Source organism: Lontra canadensis, unplaced genomic scaffold, assembly GCF_010015895.1.
Source record: "Lontra canadensis isolate GAN:19392208 unplaced genomic scaffold, GSC_riverotter_1.0 scaffold90, whole genome shotgun sequence".
Lineage (NCBI taxonomy): Eukaryota > Metazoa > Chordata > Mammalia > Carnivora > Mustelidae > Lontra > Lontra canadensis.
In genome coordinates this window covers 5,794,579-5,815,954 of record NW_022631084.1, presented here as the reverse complement: position 1 = coordinate 5,815,954, position 21,376 = coordinate 5,794,579, and the positions used below count along the sequence as shown (strand labels likewise).

Sequence of the window (21,376 nt, the reverse complement as noted above, 5' to 3'; positions counted from 1 at the left end):
AATATAATTGTATTTCAAAATTGTCCCTTTGTCTTCATCTTCTAATTTTGCTCTATCCTCACATTGCCACCAGAGTTACCTTTGAAAGGTGCTGCTCTAAGCATACTGAGATGATTATTTTCTGTCTTAAAGCCAGTTTTGGGGTTTCCATTGTGAATGAGGTAGTATCTTAACTGAGACGCTTTTAAATGTGGCCACAACACTGCTTTTTTATCCATATCTCTGTGCCATCTATACTGTGTTTGAATGTTTGAAAGACCCAGAAATTCTGGCCATGCCACAAACATGTCCTGTTCCCGTATTTTGTGAATATAGTGCTTGCTGCATTACATTTTCTGTAAACTCTCACATCCCTCAACAGACAATGGGTTCCTCAAGGGCAGAGATGCAGCCTTTGTTTCTCTGTATCCATTAGGGCAGTGCCTGGGATGGAGCAGGTGTTGAGTAGGTGTGGGTTAAATGAAGCTGTGCCCGTCCAACAAGCCCGTACATTTATTTCTCAACCAGGAAAGAACCGCACACTGCATGAAGCAGAAATTTATCATATGCCCTGATGATTTTCCTCCACTTGCAAAACATCAGTAATAATTGCCTAGTGTTATGGAAATTTATTTGCTGAAGAATTCTGTGTCATCGGTGACAGCCAGAAATTACAAGGCTGAGAAAAATTATAAAAGGACAATGTCACCTCCGAACTACAAGTTTCTTCTTTTTCCTTCTTAAGTTCAGCCTTTCAGAACCACTTCAATATATTTATATCACACTAATTTAGGTTTTTGTGAAATCTTTTTGTAATTTTATGTTGCCTCTGAAGCTCAGCTATCCTTGACAATTTGAAAAATCCCATCCATAGTAATAGGATGTTGTATCCAGTATCAGCCAGCACAAGAAGGAAGTAGATGTTCTGTTTCAAAGTAAGGTTACATTGCAGGACTTGTAGAGTGGAATGGTAGAAAGCTTGTTTTTCAGTCCTGAACTGACTACCAACTTCTGCCTAGAAAAGGGTATGAGGAACCAAGAAGTAGAGTGTAGGTTGAGAGAATACTTTTGGAAAGCTCTTGGTAAGCTTTGTCCCATCTCCTTTCAAAAGAGGAAGGCCTGGTAATATAAAAATATAATTTCAGTAGGTCATAACATGATATTATATAAATAAAAGAATGTGTATGTTCCACAGTATATTTAAGTCATTACAAAAGGAACCCCCAGAATGGTAAAGCTGGGTTCAAAAAATTTTGAGAGGCTACCTACACACAGACATTGACCAAAACATTGGTATAAGATTTCTAGGTTAGATACCAAACTGGTTGATGTATTACAGGGCAGTAAAATTCTAATCTTTTACATTATTTTACCTAAATAAACTTATCTGGATATCTAGATGCAAAATTATAGGTGCAAAAACCTACCAAATAACTTGTAACTTTATATAGCCTTATGCATACAATAGTAAACGATAATCACACAGAGGTCTATTTTCCTAAAAAAAAAATAAGGTGCACTATGAGTGGGCTCTTAGAGGGGGCATTGGAAGGATATGTAATTATTCCTTTACCTGATTTCCAAGTTTTGGGCAATGTCTGTAAACAGTCCCTGACTGTCATTTGAAACCTGATGAGACATATATCAATGGGGTCCCTGCAGCTGGGGATGTAGCAGACTGGTTGTTTACTTCCATCTGGGGAGTCATAAGTGTGGCGGTTAAGCTGGCTGGCTCCTGGTCTATGTGCTGAAGAGAGGTAATTACACTGGCTGCCTTACACACCCACAGGGTGGCAGGGCAAAGTATACAAGAGGATTGCCTGTAGATCAGACACAGAATGTGTGAAAATGTAGGAGAAAATGGGTCATTTAAAATTCTGTCCAGGAGGATCACTGAGACCCCATAGAGAGAAGTAAGAATAATCACTTGATGCCTAGCGACCCAGTAAGCAAAGGTGTTAGGAGAATGCTTCACCTGCAGCTAGGGGAGTGTAGGTAGACGTCCTCAGTGGAAGGGGGGTGGGGTGGTCTCAGGCGAATGAGCTGCTCTAAATGCCTAGCAGGCTCAGTACCATCAAGTTAGGACTTTTCTGCTTTAATCCTTCTCCTTTTCCGTGATTTTAATGTAGGCAATTAAAAAGACTGAAGGAAGCATGGCTGGTGAGGAATGGAAACCCAAGCCTCTCCTAACAGTTCCTTGACCTCAGGTCTCCTCCCTCCATTCAGAAGGCCCAACCACTGAGAAGGGGGAAAAAAAAATCTCAATACTAAATCACATGCAAAGTTTTGACAATTATATGGAACTGGACATTTTTATTACTCATCTGAGAACTTTTATCACCTGTGAGTGACCAGAGAGTCTCGAGGCCCTGCGTGCGAGCGCACGCGCACGGATGCGTGCACATGTGAGAGAAAGAGAATGTCTTTTTAAGCATGACCTTGTAGCTTTGAATTCAGTAAGTCTGTGCTCTTGGTTTCTTCAGCATGGGTGATTTTTATCTCTACATTGAACAACCCTAGTTCAGAAAACTTGCATTCTAATCTTGTCTTCATACTGGCACAATGAAGCATGAATTTGCAAAAACGCTCAGGAATACCATGCTTCGGATATAGACATGGTAAACTATTTGCAGAATTGCTGGTGTCAGTTAAATGCACTCTGCTTCAGCAGAGAGGAAATCCTATCTCTAGAGGTGTCATTGTTTTTACATGTTTCACTTCATTTTGTTACTAATCATGGTTCTGAAAGACAAGCTCTTCATATTTTTCATTTTACTATGCAACTTGGCATCGGGATTATTTTTTGGCTCTGCTTTGTTTTGCATAACTGTGCATAAGCTAAGATATTTCTCTAAGTATAAGTAAGATAATGTCCTTTTAATGCTTTTGAAAAGTGCCAGAATATTTTATACATTATTTTTATGAGTTTAATTTTACTGTTGTACCAGTAAATGCATTTTAAGAATGCCTTTGCAAGTAAAAATGTGCTGTACAGAAGTAATCAGAGGTTTTTTGCAAAATACTCCTATTGATTGGGCCTGAACTGAAGTTTATTCTTCTCTCTGTCTGGAATGTTTCTGGCCCTAATTGCCCATGTCATCCTCCCTCCCTGCATTCTGGGACTTTCCTGACCATCTAACCTAAATTTGAACTCTTAATTATTTTCTGTTTCTTTATTCTGCTTTATTTTTTTCAAAGCACCTGATGTATATTTATGTTTGTTTATTGTCTTTCTGTCCCTATTAGGATATAAGTTTGCTAACAGGAAGGGCTATGTTTCCTTCACCGCAGTATTTTCAAGATGTAGAAGAGTGGACTTTCAATAAATATTTGTTGAATAAATGAATGAATGGATACACACTGAAAATATCTTTCCTGGTACTTGGAAGAGCATGTCTGGAAAAAGTCCTGCATAAGAGAATTCTCATAGTATTGCACGTGCATTTAACACTTGGCATTGTACTAGATTTAAAGGAAGGACTTGTTGAATTTATATCACGAACACTTAGATACCAATCACCATACAGCACCACCACCTTTTTTTTTTTTTTAAACATTTATTAAGCACCAATTAGGGGTCTGGCTTAGTGCTAAAGACTTAATATGCATCATTTCATTTATGTTTCCATGCTAGACTATGTATGGACTAAGTATATTATCAGCTCATTTAACCAATTAAACAGGTTTTATATTTCACTCAGGATCATACAATAGCTTACTTGTGGCAGGACCAGGACTCAGACTCAGGTCTGCCTTCATTTCAAAGTCTGGAATCATAGCCACAAGACTATCATTGTCTTTTCCTATCTAGGCTAGTTAAGTTTTGTACAACTGAACCTTCCAGGGGAAGACATTAAATGTGTTCTTAAATGAGTTTTGACAGACATATTAGTGCAGAAAGCAATGGTGCAAAGTTTAGTATCTTAACCATAATGGTTGAGATTATTAGTCTAGTAACAAGATAGATAACAATGTGGATAAGGATAGAGATTTTTAGACCAACTGACTGAAGAATCGACCACACATCCTACATGAGTTGTATAAAAAAAGAGTTAAAAACAACAAAAACACTGCAGCGTATTTAGGAAGCAAAAAATAAATTCACCACAGGTGACTGGACAGAAAAGTTTGAGAAGCATAGGTTGATTCTCTTTCTCTCTTTCACATACACATAATATATAATGTATAATGTATAATATATAAAGACTCACACACAACCATGGGTCATGTATTTGGTATAAAGAAAAGAGTGTTCTTAAGACCTGGATTCTAGTGTTGATTTTACCTATTGTGACCTTTGATAAATGATTGAACAGAGCATACATGTGGGATTTCTTAATTGCTTCGGTTAATTCTTCTTGGGTTTGCCATTTGCGAGCTTCGTAATTTTGAGTCGTTATTCAAACTTTCTGTGCCTTAATTCTCTTAGCTATAAATTGGGCCATTATGAGGATGAATTAAATATTGCAGATAAAACTTTTAGAATATTGCTGCGAATATGGTGGGAACCCCTGCAGCAGAAAGTCTTCAGAGCCTGCTGAGTTTCCCAGTCCTTCCATTTTTGAGAAGATCCTTCTCCCCCTCCCTGCTCCCCCTCCTTTCTTCCCTCTCCTCACTTTTCTGCTCCCCTCCCCTCTTCCCTCTCTCGGCAGGCTCCTTTGTGCCCTCTGCTGGTCAACAGCGGCAGGACCTAGCGTTCTGGTTGCTATGGGTACTGAGGTAACGCGGTAACCACGGAGACCGAGGCGGAAGTTCTGGGTAGCCAGAGCCGAGGGCAGTGACGCAGGCGGCGGGGTCTTCAGGTGGGTCGGCTGGCTGCAGAAGACGGTGGTGCCTGGCGGACTTCCGAGTTGGCGGGTGTGTGTGTGTGTGTGTGTGTGTGTGTGTGTGTGTGGTCGCCGGGTCTGCGGTGGTGCGGGGAGCAGGGCGGGACGGCGGGAAAGTAGACTGGGTTGAGGGTGGAGCTGGGGCCCCCGCCCAGTCGGTGTTTGCGGAGACTCTGCCCTGTGCCAGACACTGTCCCAGGCCCACGAACTGCGAGACGCAGCATCGGCCTCAGGAGTTGAAGCTCTTTTTTTTTTTTTTTTTCTGTAAACAAAGAACTTCTGAGCCCATGATGCTAATGGAGTCATGAACTGAGAGTGAACCCTAGACAGGGAAACCAGGGGCTTGTCCCCCCTCTACAATCTGACCTTTTCAAACGCCACCGTCTTTTATCCTTTGAAGTCGTTGGTGCCTTATGAAAAATTTGGTGCCCTGACAAGTCATTACCACATCCCCTTTTTAAGCCTGCTTCCTGCCTGGGGCCACATGCACCCGCTATATTCTGGAAGTCTGCTCCTCCCAAGTAAAGGTCATGGTGAGGGGTGGCAGATTCCTAAAAAATCTGAAGCTTGTGGGAGTTTTTTTCTCCTATCCCCAAATCAGCATTAGAGGTACTCATATACAGGTATAGTTATGTATATATATATTTTTTAATAGCCTGATTTTCTAAATCCAGAGTTAGCTAGACTCCTAAGGGGGGTAAAAGTCATATAAATTTGAAGCTACACAAGATTAACTATGCAAACTGTACGCTTATAGAAAATGAAAACAGGGGCGCCTGGGTGGCTCAGTGGGTTAAGCCTCTGCCTTTAGCTCAGGTCATGGTCTCAGGGTTCTGGGATCCAGCCCCGCATCGGGCTCTCTGCTTGGCGGGGAGCCTGCTTCCTCCTCTCTCTCTGCCTACCTCTCTGCTTACTTGTGATCTCTCTCTCTGTGTCAAATAAATAAATAAAACCTTAAAAAAAAAAAGAAAATGAAAACAGAAACAAGAACAAAAACACCTCACCTCCCTCCAACACCTTATTTTATAGGCTACTTAGAGGCCTGTCCTGACTTTATTATTAGTATTAGTAGTATTTTCGGTTGTGTTACAAATGTATTTGAAAGTGCCTCGGTCTTTTGTCTGTTTACTTCAAAACATTTAATATGTCCTCCAATTATTTTTTTGCTTTTTAATTTTTTAAAAAGCAAATACATTTTAATTTTTAAGTAAATTTTTAATTTTTTCCTATTTCTTCACCAGAGTAAGTTCAGTGAGGATTGGTGTTATACCTGTTTGATTCACCTTGTTCTTCAGTTCTTAATCTGATACCTGGCACAGAGGAGGTGTTTCTGTACTTACTGAATGTTCATCAAAGTCTGGTAGGATACAGAGAAAAAAGAACAAAAGGATTTGTTGAAGTGGGAAAGAGGGTGTGTTTGTTTAATTTTTTTCCCATAAGGTTAGTGCAATAAATTCAAAGCCATAGGAAAAAACTAAATATTTAAAACTTAACATATTATCACTGGCAGTACCTTATGAGTAGGCCCTCTTCTAATTGCTGGAGATTCAAAGATCAATGATATATTTGGGATGCTTAGGGAAACAACACCTGTACAAGCAAAGCAGCAAGAAATAACACAGGGCAGCATAGAATAGCAAATGATGGTGTTACACATGATGTCCTTACAGGAGAAGTTCACTTTTGATGGAAGAAATCTTCATGGTAGAGGTGGCCTTCCAGCTGGGCACTAAATAGAATAAAACTTGGTGAGCAGAGAAGTGGAAAATAAAGTATAATGCTTAGGAAGATTGGAATGCATAATTGAGGCTCTTAAGGTACCAAACAGAGCAGTGAGAAATATTTTTTTTCCTTCTGGGTACGGAGGGGGGAAAAATATAGAAACAAAAATTTGTTACCTTGTATTAAATGGGAGCGATTTGACACCTAAAAGATTTTCAAGGTATTTAAATATATTGCTGTAAAATTTAGAAAATGATCTGATGCCAAACAGTTCTTTCTCTAAATTTCTTTTTTATGACAGGTTAAGAGTATGAAAGGGGGAAGAAGATGAATGATATGAATTCATCACTTTAAGTACATCGAACAATATTTAGATTTCGAGGCTTAAGAGGAGCTAACAGGACTGGCAATAAAATTGTAATTTCTGGTTTTGTCACTAATCTTGGACGGGTGCCTTTAATTTTCCCATTCCTAAGATAGTCATAAGCGATCACTTAGGCTAATAGTGGATTTTATGAGAATGAATGGGATGGATAAATATAAAAGTATTGGATTTCTGAAAGATGTGATTTATAAACTTAATGCTTTCATTGCTATTTGTAATCATGAAGTTTTCAGTTGATACAGAATTAATAATGATTGTATATTGATTTACTGTTGTACCTTTAAAACATTTTTTTAAGCTATAGAGGAGTTTCTTTATAGTAAATCTGACCCAGAGGTTCATTATGTAAAATAGACGGAATCAGAGAAGCTGTGGTTTAAGAAAAGCCTTGATGCTCCCTCATTTTCCTCTCAAAGTAGTTTCTAAGGCTGCTCCTTCTCTGAACTCTGAACTCTCTGAGGTCCTTAAGGAGGATTTACAGGCCACAAATTTGAGTCCTTTGTTTGATATCCTGGAAATTAGGTGGGGGTGGGAGGCTGTGGGGGGTGGAATTAATTCTCCTTATTTAATACTGATAAACTGAGGCTCAGAGACCACTCTGACACAAAGGTCTTCAGAACTTAAAACTGGTATTTTTAATATTACTTGTCATTTTTAGTTGGCAAATATTTTATTTATTATTATTTTTTAAAGATTAGTTGGCAAATATTTTAAAAAGATACCTCACCCCTTGATATCTGAAAGAAAACTTTCTTAATTGTTCTCAAGGGAACCTGCACATACAAGGTAAAAACTGGGTGATGTGGGTACTACTTAGTACCCTGAGACAGTATTTATCAGATATGTTGGTTTGTTGAAAGAGTAAGCACAGCTGAGAAGTCAATACCTGATTTACTTTCATGGACTGCACTAGGAGAAAATGGCGTATTTCTCTTTAGTAGCCCAAGCCCAAGATACGCTAAGGATCATGTATTATCAGTCTTTTCCAGATTTTTAAAAGATTTTAAAATAAATATATACATTTAGAATATGGATAATATCAGATAGTGAAAATACTAAAGGTATAATTCTTTTAAGAGTTTAAAACTATTTTTTAAAAAAATTCATTTTTATTTGATATTTCTTTCTTGAGTCTCTGATTTCTAAGTACTATGGTAAACATGTTAATCCATCCAAAAAAAGAGCTTGCTTCTAGACCTTAAAATATGTGTTAAAATAAGGAAAAAATTCTTATTTGTTGGCTTTTAAGTTTTTAGGTCTAAGATGATCTGGGTCTTCAGAATAACTAACTCATCTTAGATAAGTTTTCAGTTATAAAAATTTTCCCTTCTTGGGTACCTGGGTGGCTCAGTCCATTACATATCTGCTTTTGGCTCAGTTCATGATCCTGGGGTCCTGGGATTGAGCCTTACATTGAGCTCCCTGCTCAGCGGGAAGTCTGATTTTCCCTCTATCCCTCACTACACTTGTGCTCTCTTTCTCTCTCTCTCAAATAAATACATCTTTTTTTTTTTAAATTAACATATAACGTATTATTTGTGTCAGGGGTACACACCTGTGAATCATCAGTCTTACAGAATTCACAGCACTCACCATAGCACATACCTTCCCCAATGTCCATAAGCCAGGCACCCTATCCTTTCCCCTGCCCCAGCAACCCTCACTTTGTTTCCTGAGATTAACAGTCTCTTACCATTTATCTCCCTCCTGATCCCATCTTGTTTCATAAAAAAATTGTCCCATCTTGAAAACAGTGGTTTCCCAAACCTCCCGTTCTGCCAATGATGTCATGGCAAATTCTAGGAGACCAGGGCAACTCTTGATGAATGCTCTGAGTTTCTAGGATTATAAATCATCATAATTTCCTTGTTTCCATTCTGTGGTAGCCAGTCGATGACTGGGTTGCATTCCCAGAACAGGAACTTATGTAGGAGGAGAATCAAACCATCATGGACAACATTGGGTCATATTAGGTGTACATGTGTGGGGAAGAACAAGGTTAGGGTTGGAAAAATGATGCAGTCTAATAAATCAGGTAATGAGAAAATTTTCCAAATAAATATTAAACTTTTGCTATTTAATCATAAGCAAAAAAATGGAGTCACCAAAGGACAGGAGGAACTACAAAATTTGCATTATAGGGTATTTATCTGTAGTTCTCTGATTCCATTAAGAGACAAAGTTTTGTGCTTTGCTTTTCTTCCTGCTGACATTGTTATATCCTTGCTATCCCAAGAAAGGTGACTAATTCTCTATTGGTTTTACGAAAGGAAACAGGCAGAACAGCATGACTCACAATTATAATCTTCCTTTTTTCTTCATACAAGAAAATTGGCTTATGTGTGTGACTTGATAAAACATTTAACTGAGAAGAAGCCTTACTAATTGCATTCAGTGAAGTGAAATGCCCTCAAATAAGACCATTTATTGGTTAAATCACATTATCAGCAGAGCTATAAATCTGAATCATCTCATCCTAATGAAATTTACAGACTTTTTTTTATTCATTTCAGTCCTCATGTACTGGTTTGGTTTTATGCATATGTACATATGCAATTGACCCTTGAACAGTGTAGGGGATTAGGTACAGCAACTCCCCACACAGTGAAAAATCCATGTATAGCTTTCAACTTAATTTTTTTTTGGTAATGATAACAATATGGAACTTTTCATGAAAAATTTAGCCACAGTAGACTAGGGCCCAGCTGTTGGATGTCTAGATTATAATAAAAAAGAGATATAGACTCTTTGAGTAGTATTATTCCTGGAGTTTTGTTTTTGTTTTCTTTCAAGGTTTGTGTGCTTTCCCTTTCATTTTGAGTTCTTTGAGGGAAGACACCATGTTTTTACCATTGTGACTTTGGTACCCCCAAGGGAGTCACAAAGGAATAGCTAAATGTTTGTTTTTGAATGCACAAATACACTTAATTCTACAATGCATCCACTACACTGCTTACAATATAAAATTATTTTGTATAATTCCATTGTGGAATTATCTCCAGAGAATAAATTCCTTCAGAATTTTCTCCAAGGTAGTAAAAATCTACCCTTTCAGACTAGGTTTTTTTTTGGAGGTAGAGTAACTTGAAACTAGATTTGACTGAAAAAAACAGTCACTCTTGCTGAACAATATCATTTTCAGTTTTAAATGAGGCATAACAAGGTAGATCTGTGTGTTTGTTGGGTATATGATGGACTCTTCAGATAGTTTCAAAAGAGTCTTTTTTTAAAAAAAAATTTAATTTATTTATTTGAGAGAGAGAGAGAGTACAAGCAGAGGGAGCTGCAGAGAGAGAGGGAGAAGCAGGCTTCCCACTGAGTAGTGAGCCCAACAGGGAGCTCCATTCGAGGACCCTAGGATCATGACCTGAACTGAAGGCAGACGCTTAACCAACTGAGCCACCCAGGCACCCATCAGAAGAGGCATTCTAAAAATGTTTTGATCAGTAGTTCTGTCATTGAAATTATGAGAGAGTGTCCCAAAGGAACAAAACCGAAGAACTACTAATTCGATTATGTAGACTTTGATGTTACAATAGCCTTCCATTTGGTTGCTCCTGTTCTGATGCCCTTCCTCCTCAAGTTTTTGAGCAAAGCTTCTAAATTTATTTTCTGTTCTTTTATCTAAAACTTCCGGTGACTCTCATTATTTAGAGAATAAATTCCAAATACCTTAACTTTGCATTTAAAGCCACTTGTTTTTGGGCCTCAGCCTTATTTCCAAATGTATGCCTACTTTCCCTCCTCCATGTAAACCCACACATCAACCAAATGGAACCAGTTATTAGTCCCCATTCAAAAGCTGTTCTTTCTTATAGTGTGGAGTGTTCATCCCATCCATATCTTCTTCTTTTTTTTTTTTTTTTTTTTAAGTGAGGGAGAGAGGGGGAGGGGCAGAGGATGAGAGAGAGCAAGAATCTTAAGCAGGTTCCATACCCAGCATGGAGCCTATCCCGGGCGCTCCTTCTCACAACCTGAGATCATGACAACTGAAATCAAGAGTCAGACACAACCAACTGAGCCACCCCGGTGCCCCCTATATCTTCTTATATAAGCCCCCCTTCTCCTCAGAACTCCACTTTAAATGCTAGCCAGCTCGAATTTTTTCCTTTCTCTCACTTATTATATTATTACACCTTGTTTTATGGCCTTTATAATTTTTACCCTATTTTATGGCTTTTATATACAGTTTTTATACGCCCTTTTTGACTCTTTGCCATTTGAGCCAGAAAACGAATCTCCCTGGGCCTTGATTCCTTCATGCCTCTTAGCACAGTGCTTTGCATATAGCAGAGACTTAGTTAATATTAGTGGAAGTTGTGAATATGTAGTAACACACATATACACTAACAATATCAAATGGTTTGGCCACTTAAGAGTCTGGACTCTACGGTAATGCCTCATATTTCTTTGAGAACGTTCAGAATTTGGAAATTTTTATTGGTATAAAAATCCAGTAGTTGTGCATGTGATTCAGTAATTCAGCATTACAGAATAAATTATTATAGAAACATGAATAATTGAGATATTCAGGAAATAGGGTGTTCTGAATAATTTAATTTTCTGGTTAACTTGGAGTTGGGTGGAAAATCTTTTTTGTTTCATTTCTTGTTAAAAAATTCTTTCTAAATATGCTAATTTCTGGTCTTGGGCAAAGAGCATCATTAAAATTTTCTTTGATGAATGAGGATATTAGAATGCCTTTGGGTAGTTATTACATACCTTAATTCTCATTTTACATTGCCATATATGTACAAAAAAAGTTTTGAGTTTGGATTGTATCTCAAAAGTTCTTTTCTTTTCCCTGTATTTAGCCATGGATATTTGGATGGGAGCAAAACCTGATATGTATTTTTATACTCTTTACTATAGAAAGTGCCGGAGAATATTCTCTGTCTTAAAGAGTGCATTCTTCACTTTCAATTGACTATTTCCATAGTCTTTTGCTATATAATTATTGATAAAATTTTAGTTCCATTAGATATGTTATATTTATAACTTTGTTAATATATAAATACTTATAAAATTTATATTTAGCATATATACATTTATTGTCTAGCCTTTAATTCAGCTTTTTCCTTCATAATGATCTCTGTTTTTAAAACCTGCCTGAACTATATGTAGTTTTGAATTTGTAATTTATCAGCTTACTCAGGCATAATTCTTTTATCTGTTACTTTTCCAGAAGTTTTTGCAAATCACAATGATTTTTATTTACTATTAAGACAGTGAAAAAAAAAAAAAAGACAGTGATCATGAACACCAAAGATTTTATAGTTCTTCCATGGGGAAAACCTGGAAATTCTGTAAAGCTGAAATACAAGTAAGTGTGTGTTTATTACTTAAATAGAAATAATTGCTAACATTTCTGTATGTTGTAATTTTAAGTATTCTTTTTATATGAGGCAGTTTAGACTTAAATTTGTGAATTATTATCTCCATTTTCTTTACCTTGGTGTATTTTTATCTATAAGAGAGTAGGTTTGACATATTATAAATCCACAATAGTTTTTAAAATAAGGACTAAAATTATGTCACAAAACTGAAGTGAGAAGTTATAAATAAAATCTGGGTTTGTTGACTATTAAAGCCTTCTAATAAAGTTATAAATAGTTTGTGGCCCTTGTTCGGAATTAAAAGGAATCACCCTGAAGAAACTGAAAGACACTGAAATTTAGGGACGCTATTGGGCCAAGAGATCTTAAACAGAGAAGGTACTAACTATCCCAGCACTTTGCCTACTAAGAGACAGTATATTAAATTCACCTTTCTTAGGTGGGGCACCTTCTGTCCTGGATTGCCTTGTGGATGCATTCAACTAAAACCAAGCCATTCTGGGTATCCTGGGAATTTCATAACATGGCAGGAATACTGGAAATGTCAATATACTGTTTCCCTTTGAGGTCATCTAGAGTCACAGGAAATTGCCAAGGCCTTCCTTTCAAGTATCAATAATGGCCAGCTGGTTTGGATTCAGGACAGACTGTAGACTTTTAATTTTAGTTTTGAGTTCCATGGATGAGATCAATAGTCCTGTTGTTATTCAGTGTCTTCAGGGCCTTCCTAATTCTTCCTTGACTTTTGAGATACTGTGGGTAAGAGCATGTGTAAGCTGGAAAATGTTACACAAATATATGGGATTCTCAGCACAATTGACCCTTGAACAACACATGGTTTAGGGGCACTGACCCTAAATCACTAAAGTACATTAAAAAAATCCATGTATAACTTTTGACATCCCCAAAACTTAACTAATAGCCTAATGTTGACCGGAAACCTTATGGATAACGTAAACAGTCAAATAACACATATTTTGTATGTTGCATGTTTTATATACTGTATTCTTTCAATAAACTAAGCTAATGAAAAGAAAATGTTATTAAGAAAATTGTAAGGAAAAGACAACAGTACTGTACTGTATTTGTAAAAAAAAAATTTTATGTGGAAGTGGACCCATACAGTTCAAACCCCTCCATTATCTGTATTAGTTTTACCATTTTTTGGTGGGAGGGGAGCTATCCAATTGCTACTAATACCAAATTTGCTTTTTTTGTGTAAAAAGAAAATGGGGCATACAAAATTTGATTTTGGTCATGTTTCCAGTCTGTGTTTATATACCTATAAACCATTTACCCAAACATTTATTAAGTGCATGCGTTCTATACACTGTGCTGGAGAATGGTGAATATGAAAGTAAGAAGACAAAACCTTCGCTCTCAGGTAGCTTGTAGAGGATGTGAATGGATAAAGTCACATTTATGAGATAGTGTGAAGTGTAGTGTGATGAGAAAGCACAGTGGGCTGTGAGAACATGGTCAAAACTACTGGATTAGTGGGGAGGAGGTCTCCAAGGTTCCTCTGAATGACGCAGTTAGTTGGGTAGTTACTGGGAGAAACTTGGGCAAAGGCACAAAGACCACATTGTCTGGAAACTTTCAGACACATCCAGTGATGTATGGAACAGAGACTTATAGAGCAAAGTTGGAGAGAAGGGCAGGGTTGTACAGATAATAAATTAATTTGTGTGCCACACTAAGGAGTTTGGAATTTATTTTGGAGGTAAGGTGGGGGGGATCACTGTTCCATGGCCTGCAGGTCTTCCTGATCCATCCATAATCAATAACCTATAGAAGCTATGACAGGAACACCCACTCTATGGTAATTGCTCTGGAGATCCATTTGTTCCCCTTTCCTTATTCTCCTTGTCCCCCTATTTTCATTTGATACTGTCTTAATGATTATCTTAACCTTGTTTGATGTATTGGTGCTCTTCAACATTTGTCTTCCTCTTTCTCAGCCTCTAACTCATTTCAGTAGGTTGTTTCTGGCCCTTGGATTTGGTGGGTTGACCTGGTCTCTGCAGGATCAACCCTAGTTTTCCTCAGTGGTCCTTCCTGCCTGCCCCCTGGCTCTGCGTCTGAGGCTGTCTCCGGAAGGAACCCTTGTCTTGTTTCACAACCATAGCATCCCATCAACTTGACCACTTGGTCAGTAAGCCAGTCTTTTTTTTTTTTTTTTTTTTTTTTCATTCTCATCCATTTCCTCTACCACAGTGGGGTCTTCAGAAACATTAAATGTTTTCTAAGTAAGTGAGTAACACAATCACATTTGTGTTCTTGAACCCTTTTTCTGGAAGCCATGTGAAAAGTGTTCTGGGCCATTGAGACTTTGGGCAGGGAGACCAGCTCAGGTATCAGTCCTGAACTGTGTCCCCATCCCATACCAAAGTGATCTAAGCATCATTATCCTTCTGGTTGCCTGAGTAAGAAACCTAGGATTATCTTAGATTCCTTCTTTGTACCTTCCCTGGTGAGTCAACTGCTTCTGGTCAGTCTCCAAGTCCAGTTAATTTTATTTCCTCATATTTCTCAGGTGCTCCATTTTTCTCTCCACTGTCTCTATCCAGTCAGACCAGCGTCATCTCTCTATTATTAGGATTACCAAAATAGTCTACCAACTGGCTACCTTGCCTTTGAGCCTTGCACCCTCTAATTTCCCATTCTGCAATCAGAGCGATCTTTCTAAATAAAATGCAAGTCTGATCAATTCTCTTAAAATCCTTTGGTGAGTCTCATTACTTGTAGAATACAAATCCTTGTCATGGTCTACATGGCTCTTCATGATCTGGCCATTCTCCACCTCAGCAGTTCCATTTCTTGCTACTTTTTCCATCCTGCACATAATGCCTGGTTACATGGAACCTCTTGCTTCTTGACCCACATGTCACCTGTATCCACTTGGGCTCACACTTTTCTTTCTTCCTGGAACACTGCTCTCACCATTTCTCTTTGACTGGCTAGGTCCTTTCATCCCTTAGGGCTCAGCTCAGACTTCTCTTTCTCCTGGAACTGCTCTTGTAGGCCCATCAGCTGGGTATGTGCCCTGTGCCCTTTCTGTGTGTTCAGATACCTGCAGGTACATCTCCAGTGATAGCACCATTATAAGGTATTTCAATTACCTTCAGGCATGTCTGTGTTCCTGTGTGTGCTGGAAGCTCTACTGGGTCTCATCACCTTTCATGTACTGTCACATATCCTGTGCCTGTTTGTTCTGGGGGCTGAAATACTCCTTGTGGAGCAGATATAATGAAAATAGTGCCTCCCCCTCAGCATCTTTGACAGTTTCTCTGAACCCTTTGGCAGCCTTTGCCTCCTTTCACTTTCTGTTTATCCCCCTGGATAGTGTATACTTGGGCATGGATCTTTGGCCCCCTTGCTCCTTGGTGCCTGCTTTTATAAATTAGTTCCCTTTTCTGATCTCCATTATTCTTATTTTTCAACTCCTCTCCATTAAATCCTTGGGGGTATGCACACTACCTGAATATGGACAAACACTAATGTAGTAATAAAGGAAGAGATTTAAACTCATGATAGATAATAAAAGCTAGAGAACTAGGTTGGCATAGACCTATGGAAGACGGAGTCAGTGACTAATACTGACAAGAGATGAGAACTGTAAAATGAAGAAAATGGCTTGTGTCAAAAGTTTGATGAGCTTCAGATATCATTATCAAAATCTCTTGCACAGGAATCTATAAGATGGCTCCTCTCTTTCTTCAAAAAAGTTCTTTTCTTATTGTCTTCCTTCAGAGGAAACAATAGGTGGTATTGGCCCAGTTCCCTTTCAGTCCTTTTGATGGCTCCTATACCGAGACCATCAATAGATGCCTTCTTCCTAATAGGCCCCAAACAGGCTCTGCTCTTTTATTTTTTCTTTGTATTGTACTTATACAATACAATAGAGGTAGAAATTTATTGAAGGTTTCCAAGATGATCAGGTCAGCAAAAAATGCGTATTCTGTCTATGGAGAAAAAAAATGGTTACTTTAAACCATATGCCTCAAACTATTTGAATTCTTTAGAGGAAAGACAGTATGAAAATTAGAACATATTTTTTTCTTTTGCATTCTATTTGTATAGCATAGATATTTGTGCATATGTGAAGGCAAAGTTCATATGGAAAGTGAATTATGATTTGAAGCATCTAACACTGTAATAGGAAAAACAAAAATTTGAGATTTGAAGAGATGTATACATCAAGGAGAATGTTAATGGAAGTTATTGCTAACTTGAGAAACCATATTTCACAGAATGCAAAGGAAGTAGTTAGAATACCTTATCACTTACTGTTCATAATTTTAAAGGCAAAAGATGATATAAAATTATTTTGTCTTTGTTTGTTTGTTTGTTTACCACAAATGAACATTCTGTGTTTAACTCTTACTCAGAAACGCTCAGGAACTGAGGATGGAGAAGGTCCAGTTAGAACTGGAGAATCAACAGATGGAAAAGAAGCTACAGGAATTCCAATCAGCCCGGAGTAAAGAAAAGGAAGAAAGAGAGTAGGTGACATTTTTAGGGAATTTGAGAGGAATAAACTGACTTTGGTAAAGAATTACTTCGTATATTAATATATCATTCCAAAAAAGATCTGCCCTGAATGAATAATTTCTGGCTTTTCCTGATGAACAAATAGTATTAAATTTCTCCTACTTTTTCTTTATGTCTTTTATGATGTAAGACATGTTGCTTTTGAAAATTACCATTACTTCTGTTTCCTTTGGACCTTATTTGGTCTTAGACTTTCTTATTTCTCTTTTTACATGACTTGTGAACCATTAAAGTCTGGGATGTTTAGCACAGAAATGCAGAAGTTGGCCTTTGCTCTCATAAAGCTGCCATCCATAGGAGATTGCGTTTGTGTTTAAGGTCATTTTTACTTAAGAAAAGACTTTGTGGGGATAGGAGTTTACATGTTCATCTATAAGAACCATTCAAACCCTCAAGTATGTTTAAAATATTTTTAGACAAATATGTTTTAGCTGAAATTTTATTAATGAGCACTCTCTAATATTGTATTTTGCATCTATACTAATTTTACTGGGCATTTTCCTTTATTATAAAAATGATAAGCGTAGATTATAAAAGTCAAACAGAGCTGATGGTTATGTAATGGAAATTATTTCTTCTTAGCTGTAGGCTGAGTCTCAGACCATTTGTAGCTCTGCTTTTAACAATTAAGTTTTTTTTCCCCACAAGTATCTTATCTTTGTGTAAGTTTGTGTGTGTGTGTGTGTGTGTGTGTGTGTGTATTTGTATGAATGTGTATTTGTGTATTTCTCACATATCTTTTACATTTTTATAAGTGAGGTTATCTATAAAATGATTCATACCCTATATTTTTTTTTTACTTAATACATCTTAGCACTCTTGCCACATCAGCATGCAATTGATCTCATTCTTTGAAAGGCCACATAATATTTCTTTGTGTATTTTTCAGATCTTTATTAAATTTTCTCAGTTTTGTAGTTGTAAGTGCTACTGTGAACATGCTTCTATGTATATTTCTGCTTACACATGCAAGAGTATCAAATGGTTAAATTTTAGTTCAAAGTGTATGTGCAGTTTACATTTTGGTAGATACTAGGAATATTGTTTTTCAGATAGGCTTTAAAAATGTATAACTTTCTCCTACGAGGATAACAGTGCATGTCTCATGTGCTTTGGCTGGTACTAAATCTCACCAGGCTTTTTGTGTATTAAATTTGCTTTTGTTTTGTCTTATCAGATATCCAAGTGATATTATCAAATATCCATGCAATACCTTCTGAACCATTAAATAAAATTCAAATGTTTACTATAGCGTCAGTAGTATTTATCTTTAGAATCTGATTCTCTGAAAAATATTCATGACATATGCACACACCTTTTCTAATAACAGATTAATCAAAGATCTCAATGTCATATGTCATCCCAGGTGATAAAGTATATTGTATATTTTGATGCTCCTCTTTTAATGATCCAATGAACTTAGTTTGCACTTCTCAATGGCTCATGAAATATTTGTGAATCAGAGTTCCTGAAATTAGCATCAAGAGAGGGTTTTCATTAGCTGAGGAAACTTTTCTAGATGTTTTTAAAAATGTTCTAAAGCTTGACTGAGTTTTCAGAAGAGGTAAGTGTTCTTCTAAGGTCACATAGATAGTAAATGCCACTGCTAGAATGAGAACCTGCCACTCACTGGTCAGGAAGATAGAAGTCTAATGTTCCGAACTTGACTTTATTATTTATTATCTGTGTGACCTTGGGGAAGTTTTTGTCTCATTATTTTTTAAGTGAGAATTGGACTTCTGTCCTGCTGACTTCAGAAAATTTTGTGAGTTTCAAAAGTGCTTTGAAAACTGGAAATTAAACAGTTTGCCTTCTTTCTCATCTCTGTTACCTTTCAACATGGGAGCTGATTTGTAGTCTTATACATGGAATTCATCACTAGTAGATCTGCCAAATATTTTGGGTATTATTTTGCTTCCTTTTCCTCTTTAAATTTGTAGACACTTAGGTTTTAAAACTGCACAACAATCTGTAAAGTTTCCTATAAATCAATAAAGCTATCTTTAATCATCATAAATGTCTAAAAAATGAAATTCTTCATCTGTGTTTGGACATTTTACTTTTATTCATTTCTTCTCAACAGTTCCAAATATGGTAGAGCTATATTTTGGAATTGCTGAGGATATCATGGCATTATTGATATTTCATTTTCATTTTGTGGTGGTCTGTTACATGTTAATGATTGAATATCATTTCTTGAAACAGGGAAAATATATTTGTTTTCATTAAAAGGAGAAATGTATTTGGTAATTACATTTTGTCTTCTGTTTATATATATTAAAGGTCAAGTGGATATCACTGGAAATCTGGACGAGTGGGAAAATTGGGTAATCAATCACACACGATGTCACAAACTAAAGGAAATATTATTAAGGTAAGAAAATACCATTGGGCTCTCAGGGAATTTACTCAGTGAAGAGATATAAGTTAATTTTTCAGATCTTGTATTCCCTTCTATACTTAAGAAACCTACTATTCTTATTTTAACAACTGTATATTATTGGATTTTGATTAATTCTTATGGGTTAATTTACAGCTTTCATTATTCAGATATATTTTGTTTTTCATCGACAAGATGATTTTCAAGAATTCACCTTGAATAGAATTTTTCTAGACTGATTTTTTTATACAGTTCAATCAGTTCTGATTTCAAGCATGTGAAATACAACTATGTAGTTTTATATATTAAGATGAAAACTAAGTTATTTGATGTAACAAAGGACAGACTTTTTTCTGTCTTCCTATAATCACATTTGTTTAATAGTATTTATGTTTTGCTTGAATAATTATTATTCATATACTATTGAGTTTATGTGTGAAGATACCCAAGGAAAAAATGTTTTCAGGTTTCTCAGCTGTAGAATTGCTTTAGCTTTACTGTGTATTATAAAATATAACATTACCTTATATTTAAGATTAAAACAAGATGAGTGACTTTATGTAAGGAAAGCTGTTTTGTTTCTGTATTGTTTAGTACAAGATCCGTGACTTCGTAAGTCTTAACTTATATAGCTTTTTCTCTTTTATATACCTATCATTAAACTTTCTTTGGACCAGTTGGCATCTATAAACATCTTACTTGATGCTTCTAACCTTTCTGGTTTCAAAAAAGCCTTTTATTCTTTAGTGTCATTCTCTTCTTGAGATACGTTTCTTTAATTTTTGGATTATAATCCACTTCCCATTTCTCGTGATCTTTCTGAGATAGTGTTCCATGTTTTAGATGTTATTGAAATATAATATAATAAAAATGCTGACTCTGTGATTATTGACCTATTTATTCAATAACAATTATTAAGTGCCTCTTTTGTCACATAGTGATTATCCTTAATCTCAAGGAGATCCTCATCTAATGTAAAAGATGACATACATATGAGAATAGGAAAAGTCAGTATGTCATTTTTGTCATAACCATTTAGTGTATAAACCATCTGTGTTTGGGAAAAAATACTTTAGTTCTACAAATAGTTGAGTCTTCTAGATGTCTTTGTAAGGAAAAAATGAATAAATCATAATGCCAGGCCCCACAAACCTCATAATTGAGTCAGATGTGAAAGCATGGGGTTTAGGGAGCTCTGGAAGGTGGGGTTAGAAAGTGAGCTAGGGCAGGAGGGAATAACAGAGTTCAGAGTCTTGACTCTTTCACTGTGGGAATGGAATTCCCTGACAGCTTTTGAGCAGGAAGACAGCAGAATTAAGGTGATGATTTATGATGGCTGATTATGTTTAAATATCCAGGGCATTAGGAGTTTATAAATAGAGGATAGAATAAGTCATATTGAAACTATTTCATCATGTCCCACATCAATAAACAATGTATTTTGATCATGAACTTTTCTATACATGAACTTTTCATTTATTTATAAATAGAATTTATTTATAAATATGATAGTTTACTAATATATCATGTGTATTATAAAACAAATTGTGGACATTATTTAAGGATGACACAAACTTCATTTCTACCTTCTGGTCTTTTCCTGAGCTCCCTCAGGCATGCATACATGCTACTTTGGAGGCCACTAATATAGATAGTAGCCTCCAAAGTATAAATAGGCAGAAAGACTATTTAGAAGACTAGTAAAAAAATCTAGAGGTCAAATGAGAAGAGTCTCAATTAGAATGTAGCAGAAGAAATATGAAGGAAACCACGGAACCAAAAAAGCAGTGAGAAAGGAAAGGAGGAAGTCAAATGTATAACTGATATCAGGATGATTGACAATGAGGTAGAATAAAGAAAGAAGCTGAAAAAAATTGGGATTTAGAAATCCCTCCCCCGCTTCTTCTTTCCTTCCTCCTTTCCTCCTGCCGTCCCTCCTTTCCTTCTTTCCTTTCTTCCGTCCTCTTCTTCTTTTCCCAGCTCTATTGAAGTAACTGACGATTACAATTTTAAGATACTTTAAAGTGTAACAGCATGATGATTTGATGTATGTATACATTGTGAAAAGATTTCACCCATAGGTATAATTAACCCATCCCTACCTGACATATTTACTCCTTCTCTTCTTTCTTTTGTCTTCCTTCCTTCCTTCCTTCCTTCCTTCCTTCCTTCCTTCCTTCCTTCCTTCCTTCCT

At 36.6% G+C, this 21,376-nt stretch overlaps 1 protein-coding gene across 3 annotated transcripts in view; it reads left to right on the top strand.

Moving 5' to 3' along the window:
• Positions 1-4,740: 4,740 nt before the first annotated feature.
• Positions 4,741-21,376, top strand: part of ZBBX (zinc finger B-box domain containing) — a 112,205-nt gene continuing 95,569 nt past the window's right edge. The window contains exons 1-4 of one of the 3 annotated variants that reach the window (XM_032836087.1): positions 4,741-4,781; positions 12,098-12,235; positions 16,640-16,753; positions 19,086-19,176. In XM_032836087.1, coding sequence (XP_032691978.1) covers positions 12,168-12,235; positions 16,640-16,753; positions 19,086-19,176 — 273 coding nt within the window. In that variant the 5' untranslated portion in view covers positions 4,741-4,781; positions 12,098-12,167. Of the gene's footprint in view, positions 4,782-6,072; positions 6,166-6,589; positions 6,623-12,097; positions 12,236-16,639; positions 16,754-19,085; positions 19,177-21,376 lie in introns of those variants that run through there. The other 2 variants (XM_032836086.1, XM_032836088.1) reach the window with 2 other exon arrangements.